This window comes from Ambystoma mexicanum, chromosome 1p (assembly GCF_040938575.1).
Source record: "Ambystoma mexicanum isolate Mex_15411 chromosome 1p, UKY_AmexF1_1, whole genome shotgun sequence".
In the NCBI taxonomy this organism is placed as follows: Eukaryota; Metazoa; Chordata; class Amphibia; order Caudata; family Ambystomatidae; genus Ambystoma; species Ambystoma mexicanum.
In genome coordinates, this window is record NC_090921.1 from 387,268,053 (window position 1) to 387,286,300 (window position 18,248).

The following is an 18,248-nucleotide window of genomic DNA, read 5'->3' on the forward strand; positions in this document are numbered from 1 at the left end:
CCACACCAGAGGCCTGTGGCTACTGGAGGAGAGGGATCTCCACATCAATGTCCTGGAGCTGCGGGCAATGTTCTGGGCCTGTCGTTCGTTCCGTCCCTGAAGGGCAAGATGGTGAGGCTCTTCACAGACCATACTAGGACTATGTTCTACATCAGGAAGCAGGGGGTGGTACCAGATCACCAGCGCTCTAGCGAAAGAGAGGCGCAGGAGTTGTGGCACTGGGCTGTTGCCTCATGTGCCTTGTTCCTTTTCACCTGGGGCGTGTCGAGCACCGTCGCTGACTTCCTCAGCAGGGAGCTGCGCTCTTGCCCTGAGAGGGAAGTTCGACAGGATCAAGTGGACAGCCTTTCTTCAATGGGGCAAACCCCAGATCGATCTGGTTGCGACGGCTACAAATTCCAAATGCCAGAGATTTGCGAGCAGGTTCCACCAGCTAAGCAGCATTGGGCGGGGGGGGGGGGTGTCGCCTGTTCCTGTACACTTTCCCCTGTTGTCTGTCCTGCTGCGAGTCCTCAATCGGCTCAAACGATACCGATGCAGGGTGATCTTTGTCGTCCCGGTGTGGCTGAGGCAGATTTGCCCCCCGGATCTTCTCAGCATGTCGGCGTCTCCCCTGGTGAAGCTGCTGGTGTTTGCGGATTTGCACGCCGGAGATGGATGCTCAATCCTACATCACAGCCCAGCATTGCTGAACCTCAAGGTTTGGCTACTGGAGCCTTGAATTTCAGAGGGTAGGAGCAGCCGGTGGACTGCAGGGAGGTCCTTGCCAGGGCCAGAGCATCGCCGACTCTTCAGTGCTACGGGCAAAAATGGAAATGTTTCGTAATGTGGTGCCGGATGCAGAAGATCAATCCTCTGGGTCTTGGCTCCGCAGATTCTTCTGTACTTGTCCTTAGCCAAGGTGGGGCTGGTGCACACCTCTATCAAAGTGCATTTGGTGGCTATCTCCTGCTATTCCAGGTCTCCAGGACGATCTTCTCTTTGGTCCCACCATATAGTCAAGGAGTTCTGGTTCCTGCCGGTGAAGGCCCCTGCCCCAGCGTGGGAACTCAACGTGCTGTTGACAAGGCTCATTGGGGCTCCCTTCAAGCCTATGCATCAGGCCCCTCATTACTTTCGTGGAAGATGGCTTTTCTCGTGGCCATCACCTCTGCCAGGATGGTAGGTGAGATCCAGGCCTTTTCTGCAAACGGCCTTATCTGACTTTCGCGACCCGAGGGTGGTGCTGCAGACGCACCCCTTATTCATGCCAAAGGTTCCGTCGGCATTCCACCTCAACAAGCCTTTGGTGTTGCCTGTTTTTTCCAAAACGTTTGTCACCGGCTGAAGGGACTTTGCAGTCTTTCGCAGTTGATGCTCGTGTGCTGAGTTTCCGTAAGAAATCTCAACTATTCGTGAACTTTGGTCCTGTGAACCATGGGAAGGCCTTGTCCAAGGCTTCCATCTCCAGGTGGCTCTCTGGCTGCATCACCCGCTCACTGGTTTCCGAGAAACCATTCCATCAGAGTGATTCCTGTCTGGGGTGCCCCTGCTGGAAATCTGCAGGGCTGCTACGTGGAGGTCCAGGCACACCTTCACAAGATTCTACTGCGTCGACCGGGATTCCAGAGAGGAGTCACGGGCCAGCCAAGCAGTGTTGTGCAACCTGTTCACTTGAAGATGAGCCTGTTCCGGAGGTAAAAGTAATTGCTTCCGTTGATCCTTGCCACTTCCCGTGGTTGTGTAATGTTTGCTATGTATTCGTAATGTTGCACTGCTATGTATTCGTTATTCATGAGCATGTGAATGAGGCATTTGTAACACACCCTTCTCCAGCATGGGGTCTGGCATGGATTCACATGCTCATGAATATTCCCCGTCAGGCCGGGTATCCTCGGTATAGAAAAAAATCAGTATCAGTTTCGTTTCTGATCTGTCTTTCTTAGTAGTAACCAATCACTGGTCGCTGGGTCATACTGCCCCCAGCCAATGACTGCCCTCTCCCTAAGCCCCGCCTCTGGCAGCCATCCTCAGATTTTTACTGCACGTTCAAGTGTTGGGAGTCCTCGTGCTGTAGCTCTCGAGCTTTTACTGCGTTTTCGCGTTTTTTCAAATTTTTTCGGTTAAATAGAGCCTCAAGCTCCACCGTTTCTACATCCGATGAACGGGGATCCGTTTCGGAGTTTTCTACGCCCCTGGAGGGTGACGTTTTTGTCGAGTTACGCTTTTGGAGGATTCCAGAAGTTCCAAGGCCTACCCCGGACATGGCCCAGGAGAAAGGAAGCTCGATGTCCGGGAAGCTGTTCAGGACCTGCCCTGGATGCCAGCTTCAGAATGTTTTCAAGGAGGACAAGCATTCGTTATGCCTCTACTGTCTCCATGAGGACAAGACGCACACGGAGAAGGACTATGCGTTTTGTGGGAACATGTCGGAGCGGACCATGAAGGATCGCCACCTCCGTCTTGCCGACTGGCTGGAAGGGAAGAGCCCGTCAGGCGAGAAGAAGAAAAAGAAGTCCGAGTGGTCTAAGTCCTGTGAGGGCACCCCGGCGACGGGGGCCCAACAAAAGGCTAAGCACCGCGAGTCAGCGGGCACCGGGAGCGCCGAAAGGTCGGGCTCCTTGGCTGCCAGGCAGGGCGCATCCTCCCCGGTGCCATCAAACACGAGCCAACGCTCTGGCTCGGGTAAGAGGAAGTCTGAGAACCCGGCGAAGCTTCTGGAGAGGCCCCGGTCGATCTCGAAGATTCCGGCAGAGGGGGAGCGAGGCTCAGACCCTCCCCCCAAGGTGAAGGCCCCAGGCGTCCAGAAGGTGACGATGGCCTTAATTCACCCTGCTAAGACCTCGATTGAGGATGTCGCAGCGGCCATGGCTCAGCCTGTGGAGGCTACACCAGTGGAGGTGCCCTCGGGACCCAGAGTCTCCCTGCAACCGCGGTGGGAGTCTTTCAGGCCCATTGAGAAAACCCCCACGAAGTCCTCGTTGGAAAAGGTGGGGGAGGGGCTGGTGGTCATCGTGGATATGGACACAACCTCTGAAGAAGAGCTCATCGAAGTCGTGGAAGAGGCTCAGCCCATTGGGAGGGATCCCGACGAGAGCGACGGTGTCGCGGACAAGGCTCCTCAAGAGCCCTCATGCCCGTTGTTTCCGGTGCCGCAGGACACTTCGGCGGCCATTTTGTCAGCGATTCAGTCCTTATGCTCGGAGATAAGGACAAAGGTTGCCCCTTCCTCCCCCCCGACGGGGGAACCGGAGCCAGGACCTTCGGAAAGTCCACCGCATAAGAGGACAACGCATCCTACGCCACCTCTGCGGCCTGCTCTGCCTTCCCCCCGGTCTACTACCCACGGGGATGATACAGGCACAGACACGGCTACGACGGGTACAGATGACGGAGGCGATGACGGGACGTGTCCCTCGTTGCCCCCTGCTTGGGCGTCCCCGCCCGAAGAGATTGGATCCTTTCATGCCATGATTTCCAGGGCATCCAAGCTTTTCCAGCTCTGCCCTTTGGGCACAACCAACCCCGGATTCGGTCATCTCGGCGGCGGCAAAGAAGAAAGCTGGGGGAGGGGAGGGCGCATGGGCCTCGACATCAACTTCCCCGCCGGACGGCGAGGGCAGGAAGTTGGACACGATGGGACGACGGATCATCTCATCCTCAGCGACGACTATCAAGGCGGCCAACGCCCTGGCTATGGTAGCCCGCTACGACAGGGAGTTTTGGTTCAAAATCGCCGCTCTGTTAGACTTTCTTCCGGACGCCAAAAGGGCTGAGGCCCTTGAAATCCTACAGGAGGGTGAGATTGCTTCGGACCACGCCATCACGGTGGCAACGGACATCGCCGACACCGGTTTCCTTCAGTTGGGCAACAGCGTTTGCTTGAGACGACGAGGATGGCTCAAGGCCACGGATTTCCGCCAGGACGTACAAACCAAGGTTTTGGACATGCCCTTCGACGGGAACAACCTGTTTGGGAAGGCGGATGATGAATCCCTTCAGGCCATCAAGACAGACAGACTGCCCGGGCACTGGGAGTGCTCCAACAACGACGGCTGTCCTTTCGGAGCTCCGGAGGCAGACGAGGTGCCTCCAAGGGATCCGGCAGTGGCTCCTCCACGTACCCCCAAGCGGCAAGATCCTCGTCCCAGGAAGCCTACAGGGGACGCGGCAAGTCAGGTGGTGCCCGTAGACAGGGAGGTCAAGGAGGCCTCCAAACAAGATTGAAACGACCGTGGGGTCGGGCCCCCGCCGAAGAACCCAGGTGGGAGGCCGGCTGGCGAGGTTTGTCAGCGTGTGGGAGTCCATCTCCACCGACCGTTGGGTGCTGGATGCCCTGGCCCAAGGGCACGCCCTCGAGTTTCAGAAGAAGTGCCCTTGCGTTCCACCCGTGGCCAGGAAGGAAAATCACGTCCCTCAACTACTGTTGGAAGTAAGGGCGATGCTCAAGCAGGGTGCCATCGAGCTCGTCCCAAAGAGGCTTCGGGGCTCCGGAGTTAACTCAAGGTTCTTCCTTGTAAAAAAGAAGACGGGAGGATGGTGCCCTATCCTGGACCTACGACGACTGAACAAGTACATCAAGGCGCAGAAGTTCCGTATGGTCACCTTCCAGCACGTGCTGGGACAGCTGGAGGAGGGTGATTACCTGTCGTCGTTGGACTTGGAGGATGCGTACTTCCACATCCCCATTCTAAAAAGACACCGAAAGTTCCTCAGGTTCGTGGTCCGGGGCGGCACTACCAGTTCAAGGCCCTCCCGTTCGGATTAAAGTCGGCACCTAGGGTGTTCACCAAATGCCTCGCACCGGTGGCGGCGCAGCTGCGCCTACAGGGGATCCACGTCTACCCCTACCTGGACGACTGGCTCATCCGGGCAAGGACGAGGGAGCTCACGTGGAGCACACTGCGAAGACCGTCCAGCTGCTCACGGACCTGGGATTCTCCAACTTTCCAAAATCCCACCTGGTTCTGTCGCAAGTCGCCCTGTTTCTGGGAGCCAAGCTCGACACAGTGGCGCGGCTGGCCTCGCCGTCGGAGGAAAGGACCAGGACCATTCTGGGCAAGGTGCAGCGTCTGCTGGCCACGGATATGGCCAGGGTAAAATCTATCAAGTCCCTCCTCGGTCGACGGGCAGCTTCGTGGACAGGATCCCTCTCAACGAGACGTTCCATCAGGTGATCCGGTGGTGGGGTACCCGCTCCCATCTGTCGGCGGGCAAAGACTTTCAGATCCCAGCTCACCAGGTGACGGTGATGACGGACGCCTCCCTGGAAGGTTGGGGAGCGCACTCCGGAGATCTTCACGCTAGAGGCCTTTGGCTCCCGGAGAAGTCACTCCACATCAACATTTTGGAGCTCCGCGCAGTGTTCTGGGCCCTCGGGTCCTTTCTCCCGTCCCTCAAGGGCAAGGTGGTGAGGATCTTCACCGACAACACCCACGATTTTCTACATCCGGAAGCAGGCGGAACCAGGTCCCCGGCCCTATACAAGGAAGCCCAGGATCTGTGGCATTGGGCCGTCGCCCAACGGATGTTTCTGGTGCCTCTTCATCTGGCAGGAATAAAAAACACGATCGCCGACTCACTCAGCAGGGAGCTGCGCTCGTGCCACGAGTGGGAACTACGCCAGGATCAAGTAGATCGACTCTTCGCGACGGCGACGAATTCCAAGTGCCAGAGGTTCGCCTCAGGTTCCCCCAGCCGAGGAGCATGGGCGATGCTTTCTCGGTCCCCTGGGACGGCCTATTTCTCCAGCATGGGGTCTGGCATGGATTCACTTGCTCATGAATATTCCCCGTCGTCAGGCTGGGAATCCTCGGTAAGAAAAATCAGTATCAGTTTCGTTTCTGATCTGTCTTTCGTAGTAGTAACCAATCACTGATCTCTGTGTCATACTGACCACAGCCAATGACTGCCCTCTACCTAAGCCCCGCCTCTGGCAGCCATCTTCAGATTTTTACCGCACGTTCAAGTGTTGGGATCCTCGTGCTATTGCTCTCGAGCGTTAGTGCTATTTTTTTCACGTTTTTTTTCTCAAAAAATTTCTCTTTCGGTCAAAAGAGCCTCAAGCGCCACCGTTTCTCCATCCGATCAATGGGGACCCGTGTCGGATTCGTCTACGCCCCTCAAGGGTGAAGATTTCGTCGAGCCACGCTTTTGGAGGACTCCAGAAGTTTCTCAGGCCCATCTCAGGCCCAGGAGAAGGGAAGCTCGACGCCCGGAAAGCTGTTCAGGGTCTGCCCTGGATGCCAGCTTCAGAATGTCTTTAAGGAGGATGAACACTCCCTTTGTCTTTACTGCCTACATGAGGACAAGACGCACGTGGAGAAGGACTGTGCGTTTTGCGGCAATATGTCGGAGCGGACCATGAAGGACCGCCATCAACGTCTCGCCAACTGGCTGGAAGGGAAGAGCCCGTCAGGTGAGAAGAAGTCGTCCGAGCGGTCTTCTAAGACCTTTGAGGACGCCCCGGCGACGGGGGTCCAACACAAGGCCAAGCACCACAAGTCCGCTGGCACCGGGAGCGCCGAACGGTCGGGCTCTACGGGCGCCAGGCAGGGCGCATCCTCCCCAGCGCCATCAACCACGAGCCAACGCTCTGGTTCGGGTAAGAGGAAGGCCGAGCACCCGGCGAAGCTCCTGGAGAGACCCCGGTCGAGCTCGAAGGCCCCATCGGAGGGGGAGCGAGGCAGTGACCCTCCCCCCAAGGAGAAGCCGGTGAGCGCACCTAAGGTGGTGAAAAGCCTTAATCCATCCGGTCAAGGCCTCGATCGAGACAGTCGCGGCGGCCCTGGCTCAGCCTGTGGAGGCTACACCAGTGGTGGCGACCTCGGGGCTCAGTCTCCCTGCCACCGCGGAGGGAGTCCTCTTTTATGCCCAACGACAGGACCCCCGTGAAACCTCCGACGGAGAAGAAAAGGGGGGGGGCAGGAGGTCGTCGTGGATTCGGCCTCAACCTCTGAGGAAGAGCTGATCGAAGTCTTAAGCCACGGCGTTGGCGTGGAAGATGATCAGCCTGTCGGGAGGGACCCCGACGTAGGAGACGACGATAACGCCGAGGTTGCCAACGGGGCTCCTGACCGCCCGTCGGACTCTCCTCAACCAGTGCCGCAAGACAACTCGGCGGCCATTTTGTTGGCTAAACAGTCCTTATGCTCGGAGATGAGGACGAGACTGCCGTTACCACCAACAGAGGAACCGCTCCCGACGGGGGACCCGGAGCCAGGCCCTTCTGGGAGCCCTCCCCCTAAGAGAAGAGGGATTCATCCTCCACCTCCTTTTCAGCCATCGCGCCCTGTTCAGCCCTCCTCCCCGTCCACGACACGTGGGGATGATACGGGGACTGACACGGCCGCAACGGGTACAGACGACTAGGTTTACGACGAGGATCTGCCGTCGTCACCTCCCACCCGGGCTTCCCCGCCCGACGAGATTGGATCGTTTCACTCCATGATGGCCAGGGCATCCGAGCTTTTCCAGCTCTGCCCGGAAGAGAAGAAGGAAGGTTTCCTTTATCAACGGCGCGAGGCCAAGAGGAAGACGGTCCTCTCTGTACCTCTACTGGACGATATTTGGGATGAGGGCCTCGCCCTCCTCAAGAACCCATCCACGACGCCGGCTAGAAGGGATCGGTACGAGAAGTACCGGGTCCCAGGCGCGGCCCCCTTGTACCTTCGGGCACAGCCGACCCCGGACTCGGTCGTCTCCGCGGCGGCTAGGAAGAAAGCGGGGGGGGGCGCGGCCTCTGTTGACCTCCCCGCCGGACGGCGAAGGAAAGAAATTCGATACGATGGGACGCAGAGTCATCTCGTCAGCAGCGACGACGATTAAGGCGGCCAACGCCTTGGCTATCGTAGCCCGCTACGACGGAGTTGTGGTACAAACTGGCCCCCCTGCTGGACTTCCTACCGGACGACAAGAAGGCGGAAGCCCTAGAGATCTTGCAGGAAGGAGAGGAGGCGTCGGACCACTCCCATTACGATTGCGACGGACATCGCTGACACTGGATTTCGCCAGTTGGGCAACGGCGTGTGCCTTAGGCGGCGTGGATGGCTCAAGGCTACTGACTTCCGTCAGGACGTGCAGACCAGAGTCTTGGACATGCCGTTCGACGGAAACAACCTGTTTGGGAAAACAGTGGACGATTCCCTTCAAGCCATCAAGGCAGACACGGAGACGGCCCGGGCTCTTGGGGTTCTCCAGCAACGGCGGCCGCCCTTTCGGAGCGGCGGGGGCAAACAGGGTGGTTCCAGCGGCGGATTTTCCACCTACCGTCAAGCGGCCCGTTCGTCGTCACAGGAAGCTTACAGGGGACGAGGCAAGTCAGGCGGACCCCGCTGTCGTCGCCAAGGAGGACAAGGCGGCAAAGCCTCGTCGAAGCAGGACTGAACCGGCCGTGGGGTCGGGGCCCCCACCGAAGCACCCCGGTGGGAGGCCGGCTGGCGAGCTTAGTCAGCGTGTGGGAGTCCGTTTCCGACCGTTGGGTGCTGGACACCCTAGCTCAGGGTCACGCGCTCGAATTTCTAAAGAGGTGCCTGCGCGTCCCCCTGTGGCCAGGAAAGAACATCACGTCCCTCAACTTCTCTTGGAGGTAAAGGCGATGCTCAAGAAGGGCTCCATCGAGCTCGTCCCAAAGAGGCTTCGGGGCTCCGGAGTTTACTCAAGATACTTCCTCGTGAAGAAGACGGGAGGATGGCGTCCCATCCTGGACCTATGACGACTGAACAAATTCATCAAGGCACAGAAGTTCCGGATGGTCACCCTCCAACACGTCCTGGGTCAGCTGGAGGAGGGCGATTTCCTGTCATCGTTGGATTTGGAGGATGCCTACTTCCATATTCCCATCCTAAAGGGACACCGAAAGTTTCTCAGGTTCGTGGTCCAAGGGCGTCAGTACCAGTTCAGAGCCCTTCCCTTCGGATTGAGGTTGGCACCCAGGGTGTTCACCAAGTGCCTCGCACCGATGGCGGCGCAGCTGCGCCGAGAGGGGATCCACGTCTACCCCTACCTGGACGACTGGCTCATCCGAGCGAAGACGAAGGAGCTCGCTGTGGAGCACACGGCAAGGACCGTCCAACTACTCACGGTCCTGGGATTCTCCATAAACTATGCCAAGTCCCACCTGGTGCCCGCGCAAGACGCACTGTTTCTGGGAGCGAAGCTCGACAGTGTCCCTTCGGGCCTTCCCGTCGGAGGAAAGGACGAGCGCCATCTTGGGCAAGGTGCAGCGGATGCTGGTTGCGGACGCGGCCAGAGTGAGGTCCATCAAGTCCCTCCTCGGAATGATGTCTTCTTGCATTTACCTCATCCGCCTGTGCAGGCTCCGGATGCGCCCGTTGCAGGAGTTCCTGGACGGGCGCTGGATCCAGACGGGCAGCTTCTAGGAGAGGATCGCGCTCGACGAGAGTTTCCGACGAGCGATCCGGTGGTGGGGCACCTGCGCGCATCTGACGGCGGGCATGGACTTCCAGACCCCCGGCCACCAGGAGACAGTGACCACCGATGCCTCCCTGGAAGGGTGGGGAGCGCACACTGAAAATCTGCATGCGAGAGGCCTTTGGCTTCCGACGGAGAAGTCCCTCCATATCAACGTCCTGGAGCTCCGTGCAGTGTTTTGAGCCCTTTCTTCCGTCCCTCAAGGGCAAGGTGGTGAGGATCTTCACCGACAACACCACCACCATGTTCTACATCAGGAAACAGGGCGGAACCAGGTCCCCAGCCCTGTCCAAAGAGGCGCAGGATCTGTGGCATTGGGCCGTCGCCCAAGGGATGTTTCTGGTGCCGTTTCATCTGGCAGGGGTAAAAAAACACCATCGCCGACTCGCTCAGCAGAGAGCTGCGCTCGTGCCACGAGTGGGAACTACGACAGGATCTAGTGGACCGCCTCTTCCGACGGTGGGGCACACCCCAGATCGATCTGTTCGCGACGGCGACGAACTCCAAGTGCCGGAGGTTGGCCAGCAGGTTTCCCCAGCCGAGGAGCATGGGCGATGCTTTCTCGTTCCCCTGGGAGGGCCTGTTTCTATACGCGTTCCCTCCATTGCCATTGCTGATCCGGCTCATCAACCAGCTCAAGAGGTCACGGTGCAGGATGATCCTCGTCGCACCTGCGTGGCCGAGGCAGATATGGTTCCTGGACCTTCTGGACTTGTCAGCGTCCCCGTCAATCAAGCTGCCAGTGGATGCGGATCTTCTCTCCAGGGAAGGAGGCGCCATCCTCCATCACGACCCGAAGTCGCTGAGCTTGCAGGTCTGGCTCCTGCAGCGTTAGAGTTTGGAGGATACGACATACCGGCCGACTGCAGAGAGGTTCTTGCAAAGGCCAGGGCGTCCTCGTCTCTTAAATGCTACGGACACAAATGGAAGAGGTTCTCTCTGGTGCCACGCACAGAAGATTAACCCTCTACGGATTACGGCTCCCCAAGTACTGCGTACCTACTGACGCTGGCCAAGGCTGGACTGGCGCACGCGTCCATCAAGATTCATCTTGCTGCGATCTCCCGATACACCAGAACCACGGGGCGGACCTCTTTGTGGTCTCGTCTGGTGAAAGAGTTCATGAAGGGACTGTTCAGATCATTCCCGCCGGTGAAGGCTCCGGCCCCGGCGTGGGAGCTCAACGTGGTGCTGACCAAGCTCATGGGACCTCCGTTCGAGCCTCTGCACTCGGCTCCGTTGAAGTTCTTGTCGTGGAAAACAGCGTTTCTTGTGGCCATCACCTCCGCACGACGGGTGGGAGAGATCCAGGCTCTTTCCTGCAAGGCTTCGTACTTGACTTTTCACGACACGAGGGTAGTGCTCAGGACGCACCCCTTTTTCATGCCCAAGGTGCCGTCGGACTTCCACCTCAACGAACCCTTGGTGTTGCCTGTTTTCTTCCCGTCGCCGGCTGAAAGGACTTTGCACTCGCTGGATTTGGCTAGAGCGCTGAAGTTCTACGTGGACCGCACGAAGAGTTTTCGGAAGACGTCACAGCTGTTTGTGAACTTTGGGACTGTGAATCAAGGGAAGGCTCTCTCGAAGACTTCCATTTCCAGATGGCTTTCCGGCTGCATCATGCACTGTCACCAGTTGGCAAACCGACCACTGCCCGGCCGTCCGAGAGCCCATTCGACCAGAGCGATCGCTGCTACCACGGCGTTCCTGTCTGGTGTGCCCCTGCTAGACATCTGCAGGGCTGCGACATGGAGGTTGACACACACCTTCACAAGATTATACTGCCTTGATCGGGAATCCAGGGAGGAGTCCAGGGACGGCCAAGCAGTGCTGCGCAACCTGTTCGCCTAAGGTGAGCCTGGTGAGGAGGTAAGAGATGCTTAATGTTGAGTTGTTGTATTGCTTAATGTTGAGCCTGTTGCCACCTCCCGTGGTTGTACATGTGTGTACTGCTATGTATTCTCTTATTAATGAGCATGTGAATCCATGCCAGACCCCATGCTGGAGAAGGAACAAGTTACTTACCTGTAACTGTTGTTCTCCAGCATGGGTCTGGCATGGATTCACATGCGAACCCTCCCGCCTACCCCTCTGCGGCTCTTCACTTGGTCATACTGCCACTTTACGTGCTACCAAATCTGAGGATGGCTGCCAGAGGAAGGGCTTAGGTAGAGGGTAGTCATTGGCTGGGGGCAGTATGACCCAGAGACCAGTGATTGGTTACTACTAAGAAAGACAGATCAGAAACGAAACTGATACTGATTTTTTTCTATACCGAGGATTCCCGGCCTGACGACGGGGAATATTCATGAGCATGTGGATCCATGCCAGACCCATGCTGGAGAACAACAGTTACAGGTAAGTAACTTGTTCCATACACCAGTGTTTCAGGGCGCGAATCATGCCAGACCCCATGATGGAGCAGGAACAAGTTACTTATGACTGTTCTCCATCATGGATTCACATGCAAACCCTCCCGCCTACCGCTCTGCGGCTCTTCACTTGGTCATACTGCCACTTTACGTGCTACCAAATCTGAGGATGGCTGCCAGAGGCGGGGCTTAGGGAGAGGGCAGTCATTGGCTGGGGACAGTATGACCCAGAGCTCAGTGATTGGTTTATAGGAGAGACCGTTTTTAGAAATTAAAGTGAAACATTTTTTTCTTTTACTGAGGGTTCCCAGCCTAACAGGAAATATTCATGCGCATGTGAATCCATGCCAGACCCATGCTGGAGATCAATAGTTACAAGTAAGTAACTTGTTCCTTACTGTCTTTAAATTTTTCTATAAAACATGCTTTTTCATTTTCCCCTCTAGCAAAATGGATTGTCCCTGGCATCCACACCATTTTATATTTAGTGCTTTACAAATGCTGCATCACATCGGAAAATGTCTACCAAGAGCGTTCCTTTTGGGGAAACTTTGATTTGTTCCTTTTGTCCGGCCTCTGTCTATTCAGATATATTTGCCTTATAAACTTTTCTTTCAAAAACTATTCTGGGCAGAATACTTGCCAATCAATATTTTTAGAATTACACTGTCTATTCTACAATGTTTTTAAATGTACATACCTTTTTCATGGCAATATAAGTTCAAGAGCAGGTTGACTGTTTTTAAGGTTTCTCTGGATCTTCTATTACGCCTCACAAATTTCTATCTTACACACTTAGTAAATAGTCTTTAGCATTACATATGCCTTAATGATGTAAGCATAACATAGAAGGCAATTTATTTTCTAGAGCACGTTTGTTGCAAACAATGGTCGCCTGTCTATCCTTTCTTGTATTCCCTTTGACAGTTAAATTCAGCCTCGGTTTACTACCACGTTGCAACCTTTTTTCCATGTTAGTTGGATGAGGCGGCAATCCCTCAAGTAGGAAGGAGGAAATAACTTTAGTTTGGGATGCTGCGAGTTGCATTGTCTTGCCCTCAGAAAATCTGTTTTGCTTCCAGCTACTCTGAACTTCATTGCAGTCATGTTAATGTTTGCAAACTAGGCCATCTGCTAAACCAAAGAAGTATGGTAACCTAGTTTGACTAATCGTCGATCCTACTTTTAGATGTGTTGATCCTTGTCTAATGCATCTGCTGTTGTGTGGATTAATACTTTATTGAAGATCCTTAAATTAGCCGAATTTTGGGTGACTGCTGCAAGACTAATTTTTGACACTTCCTCCTATAGGTTTTTAACCTTTTCATACATTATGTAAGTGCTTAGTTACACAGGCTAAACTCAAGTATGCAGTTAGTGAGTTCTTTGCAATTAACCCTCTTCAACCGTACACTGTTCTTATACTTTTTAACCATCTGTATTTGCATCAGTTGCCATCCACTTGGCCTTTCTGACTGGCTTTTAAGTATACTCTGATCATTTTAGGTTAATGCTCCTGTATGTAAATTTTGAAACCATTTCTTCAGTTTATTTAACTTCTTGTGGCAACTATTAGTGATTTAGTCCATTGCCATTCCGCTTTTACAACTTTTTTTGGATAGACGTGCCAATTCAGCAGACTGTAGAAATGTTCTTTAGATGCTTCTCAATCTATCGAATTTGTAAAAAAGAATCCAGAAACTTGTGACCCAACCATTTAAATAAAATAAAGTCGTCCTGGGTGGCCTTGTTGGGGAACAGCTTTTTGTATTTACCCTATTTTTACAATCTATCACTTTTAATCCTATTTGTAGTCCAATTCATCTGTCTTGAACTCTACATTCTTGCGTGCACTGCTTTAGAATCAATTCATTCCCTTTGCTCTGGTCATACCTTCATCGAATATTTTTTTCAGTTTGTTTCTGAACTTGGCTCTTTTCCCTTTTTTCTTTTTTTTTTTTTTTTACGGGAATGGTTTCCTAGAATACTTCAACCCTAGCCAGATTGTTTATTTTCTAATTGTTTACTAGCTGCTTCTTTTTAAGCATGTGCTAGCCATATTATTCTCGTGAAATGTGGAGGCTCAAACCAATGTCCTGACTCAAACTACAGACCGAGTGTAAAGGCCACTTTCAAAAGAAAATCTTTAGTTAGGACTCTACTTCGTCAGTTACTTTGTCACTTTTTTCCCTTCTTGGTATAGCGTGCTTCAACATGGCTTTGCCTATTCTTTTCATTTTTTTTGTGGTAATTGGTACCAATTTGTATCTATTGTTTTAACTACTTTTATTTAGTCAGAACAGTGGGTATGCCCTTCTTTGTGGTTTTGTGGAGTTGATTGTTCTTATTTCTTCCCTGTGTAAAATGATGTCTCCGTTGGAAACTGGTACATCCTGAATCTGATCATAAATGCAAAAATAGTACTTACTCTGCATTTTGTCCCGCAGGGGTTCAATCACTGGAGGGGAGGGCTTGGGTGTTGAAGAGCCGAAAGAAGATTCGTTCGAGTCTTTCCGTCAAAGGATGATCCAAATGTACAGGGAAAAAATTGTCAACAGTTAGGTAAGTTTATGGGGCTGTTACTTTTAAGAATGTCTGCTGCTTCATGGTAGTTTGTAGGAATGTTTTGATTTCAGGAACTTCATTTCACAGTATGCCAAAACAGTTTTTACAAATGAAAGGTTTAAGTTGTTCAGTTTCAATAATGCACATACAGTCCTAAAGGCAAATTTATGCACATATTTCAAACTGTAGCTGCGCCTAAAGCTCATTTTTGCGGATTAAAAAAAATAAATTCTACATTGTGTGGTAGATTAAAAGTCTTATGTAGTCCTATTTTATTACTCCACCCGGTTTTCTTTGCTCAACTTGGAAATTCTTTCCTTAAACTGCTTTCTCTTTGTATTTATTAGGCTTCAACATGTCACTGGTTGATTAATTTGCTCAGTCCCACCAGATAGCAATTGTTTTAATTTCTGGTGACTGCACCAAGAGAAGGAACATCCTGTGTTTTGTAGAAAAGGTTTCTCATTTTCCATATAACCAAACTACAGTTGCACTGCAAATATCTGTTTGGAGAAAGAAAGGAATGGAGTTTTTTTTTCTTTCAATGTAATCTACTCTCAAACATTACACTAGTAATGTAATTTCAAACTAGTTTGCGACTAATTGAACCTACTTTTCCAAACACGTTGTTTCCTCTTAAATACTTTCAAATTGGTTTCAGAAAATTCCTAGTTCTAGAGCACACACAAACAATGTTTCTGAAACAAAGTATTTGTCAGCCAAGTTCCTAGTACAGAAAGAAGCTAATATTTGTCTTTTTTATGATTCGGTTTCCATACCTCACACATCGTTCCCTCTTGCAAAGGTTTTTGTGTGCAAGATCACTGTTCTTCTAGTTTCAGAGCCTTTGCATTGCAATCAGTCCATATACATTCTTAGCTGTGACATTGGATCCCACTTAGGCTTGATTTGTATGATGCAAGATCTTTAAATTAGCTTATTTCTACTGGTGACTTATCAATTTTGACAATTGTGTGCAGGCGGCATTAGCTATTCCGATCAGAATAAATAAGGCAACCACTTGTTTCTAAATTGGCAGAAAATAATTTGATTTCAACCCATTCCAGGTTTTTAAATTCATGCTTTTTTCTTCACTACAAATTAATAAGTTTAAGTAATCCTTTTTAGAGCATCTTGCTCTTCTGAACAGCCTACCTCATAGATCTGTGTGATTACTCTTCGTTATAAATGCTTGTATCCCTAACCATTTGTATTCCTAAACTTGTCACCATTGTAAATTGTAATATCATGCAGTCTTGTATTACATTCATTTCATGAACACTTCAATGTTGGTGATGCACAATTTAGACATCTATTTTTTTGAGAACTTGATCATTGATTTTTATGATCCATTTCAACAAACGTGCGGATGACAACTTAATTTACAAGTGGCTGTTTTACTTTGTTCTTTGCTTTCGTTCTGCAACATTTCGCCAATTTTATTTGCTACACTGATAATGTCGCAATCCAATTCTTAGCAAATACAGGTCATTTGATCATGTTGCTGTGAATTTGTATACATGGTAATCGCAACAGTTCGTGGCTTGCTGTGACTTGCTGTCATGGTAGTTTTATCAATCTACAGAATGTAATTGGCAAAATGGTGACACAACCAGTCTTTTTAAACCTAGAAATTAAAATGCACATTTTATATTTGACTCCTTTTTACAGAAGAGATATACTCGTAATTAGTCTTTTTAACTCCTTCCAATGCGTCCTTGGGTAGACAGACTCCTTTAATATTGGACATGTTGCATCTTGCCTTTTTTTCTCATCCACATATTTTTTGCAGTCATACGAACTTTGAACAGTCCTAACATTATTTCTGAATCTTCTTTCTGCCACTAAATAAGCAGGTGCATTCATTTTTGTCTAAGCCCTCCTTGGCATCTAATTCTCCATCGCCTTAAAAAAATGAAGTATGCAAAGATCTTTGACTTGCAAATAGTCCCAAAAAAAGAGGGTCCTGCTCAATTTGCTTTTATTCAGAAAATCTTTCTTTTAAGCTGTCTTGTCTCTTTGTACACCACCTCCACATTGGCAGGTGTCATTCTGGAAGGATTTTATGAAATGTTAAAGGTATCTGTACCGCGCACCGTCAACAACGGAGTTGGTCCCCAGGCGCTCGTTAAGCCCATCTTAAATACTTTCTACTAACCCTGTCCATTCTTGGCTACAGGTGCTTCCAATCTCCATGGACGTCTGATTTCTTTGTTGAAAATGATGCGCTCATTTCAGTTTATTCTGTACCTTTATTTCTGTATTTGCACACTGGCATCCGGGGCATGTTTCCTTTAATTTCCCAGGTGCCTGGTATGGTGAAAGTAGTGCTTTCAGAGCTTACACACAGTAATGCTCAGTTGCTGTTACGCTTATGAATTGGATCCTTTCGTATTAGAAACTTGATATTTTATAAAGTCTGCTTCTGCAAGATGACATTTACAATCCTGCACAAGGTTGATAGAAGTTATTTTTCTGTAGGAAATTTGGGTTCGAATTTTGTTCTTTGGTCCTTTTTTTTTTTTTGCTATAGGAAGTCCTCAGTTATCTTAGGTTTTAAAAGAAGGGGAGGTTCCGATTTGAATACGTGACTTGTACATACATGAAACATTGTACACCAGTAATGCCTTAACACTCACCAACTCTTTTTGTTGTTTTAGTTTTGCAGGTTCTCTTCCATGAAGATCACAAGCATCCATAAACATGTTTAAACATCTGTCTCTGGCGTATTCAGCATTTTATGTTTTTAAAGTGTTATTCTGGAGGAGCAGTTTATATTTTTCTGTTGGAAAGTCGCTGATTAAAATGGTTCTTGGAGTGTTCGGCGTTAAAAATAAAGACTTGGCAGTATGCTAATTTTTTTGGTTAATAAATGTCAAACCTGTAGCTAGCTGACGAGTGTTTCTTTAACAGTAAATAAAATGTATTTTACCCATGTCATTGATTCTGAATTGTAAATTGCACTTTCATTGGTACAGGTGAAGACAAGTTTGCTGATTGCTTTTGTGTAGCACAACACATTGCAAATGTGGTTCCACATTGCAGCACTGTAATTCCATACTAATGGGATTTGTGATGCTTGTAGGGGTATATTTGGAAACACGGTTGCATGAGCCATGCCACCCAATATTTATGCTTGCTTCCAGTGATCCAATCTATTTGACTGGCTACCTACAGTGTTTCTACACACACTTGATTGTTTGCTGCTTTGTTATCCTAGATTTCAGTTGTCCTTGCTGTTATAATCATCAAAATTATTTGCCTTATCAAAAAACCTTGGAAAACATTTTATAACATTAACAGCTTTTTAAATAAAATATTTCTATATCCAGTTTTACTGTAGCCCCATTATTGCATCTTTAATAGATTTGCACACTTAAGAATATTCCTGACAAGTCTGGGAACCAGTACGTTTTTTCTCTCCACTCTAACTTGCATAACCTGCATAAACCGGCTACTGCTCCTTTAAAGAGCTGATGCACCACAATCCCATTTTGATGCTGTGTGCTGCCAGCCCACATTCTAAAATATAAAGTTTAACGGGATCACCCAAAAAGAACTGCAAATCTTGCAATGCTTTAGACATGACATTAAAGGACCGTAGAGCTAAATGCTAGGCTGCCCACGCCATGTAGGCAGAGCCCTTCATTGATGTGGAGGGAGCTTCCAGTGATGGCAGCGTTTGTGTCCTAAGTGACGCAGAGGACGAACAGGGTTTCGACAGACTCCCAAGTGTGAGACCCAGAATCCAATAAGCAGGCTGGTGGTCCTGTTATGAATACTACACCTGGTGACTCAAGTATGCACACATCGCACCACACACTAAGCACACATCCCATCGCAAATGTTGAAAGCCATGCGGTGTCAAAGGGAAGGTCCTAGAAAACATCTGTCCTCTGG

At 50.7% G+C, this 18,248-nt stretch overlaps 1 protein-coding gene across 2 annotated transcripts in view; it reads left to right on the plus strand.

Moving 5' to 3' along the window:
- The window catches only part of LOC138570729 (SURP and G-patch domain-containing protein 2-like), a 187,242-nt gene extending 169,954 nt beyond the window's left edge, over positions 1-17,288 (plus strand). For both annotated transcript variants that reach the window (XM_069649140.1, XM_069649141.1), the window contains exons 10-11: positions 14,231-14,345; positions 17,009-17,288. In XM_069649140.1, the coding sequence (XP_069505241.1) occupies positions 14,231-14,345 (115 nt within the window). In that variant the 3' untranslated portion in view covers positions 17,009-17,288. The remainder of the gene's footprint in view (positions 1-14,230; positions 14,346-17,008) is intronic.
- Positions 17,289-18,248: the final 960 nt, after the last annotated feature.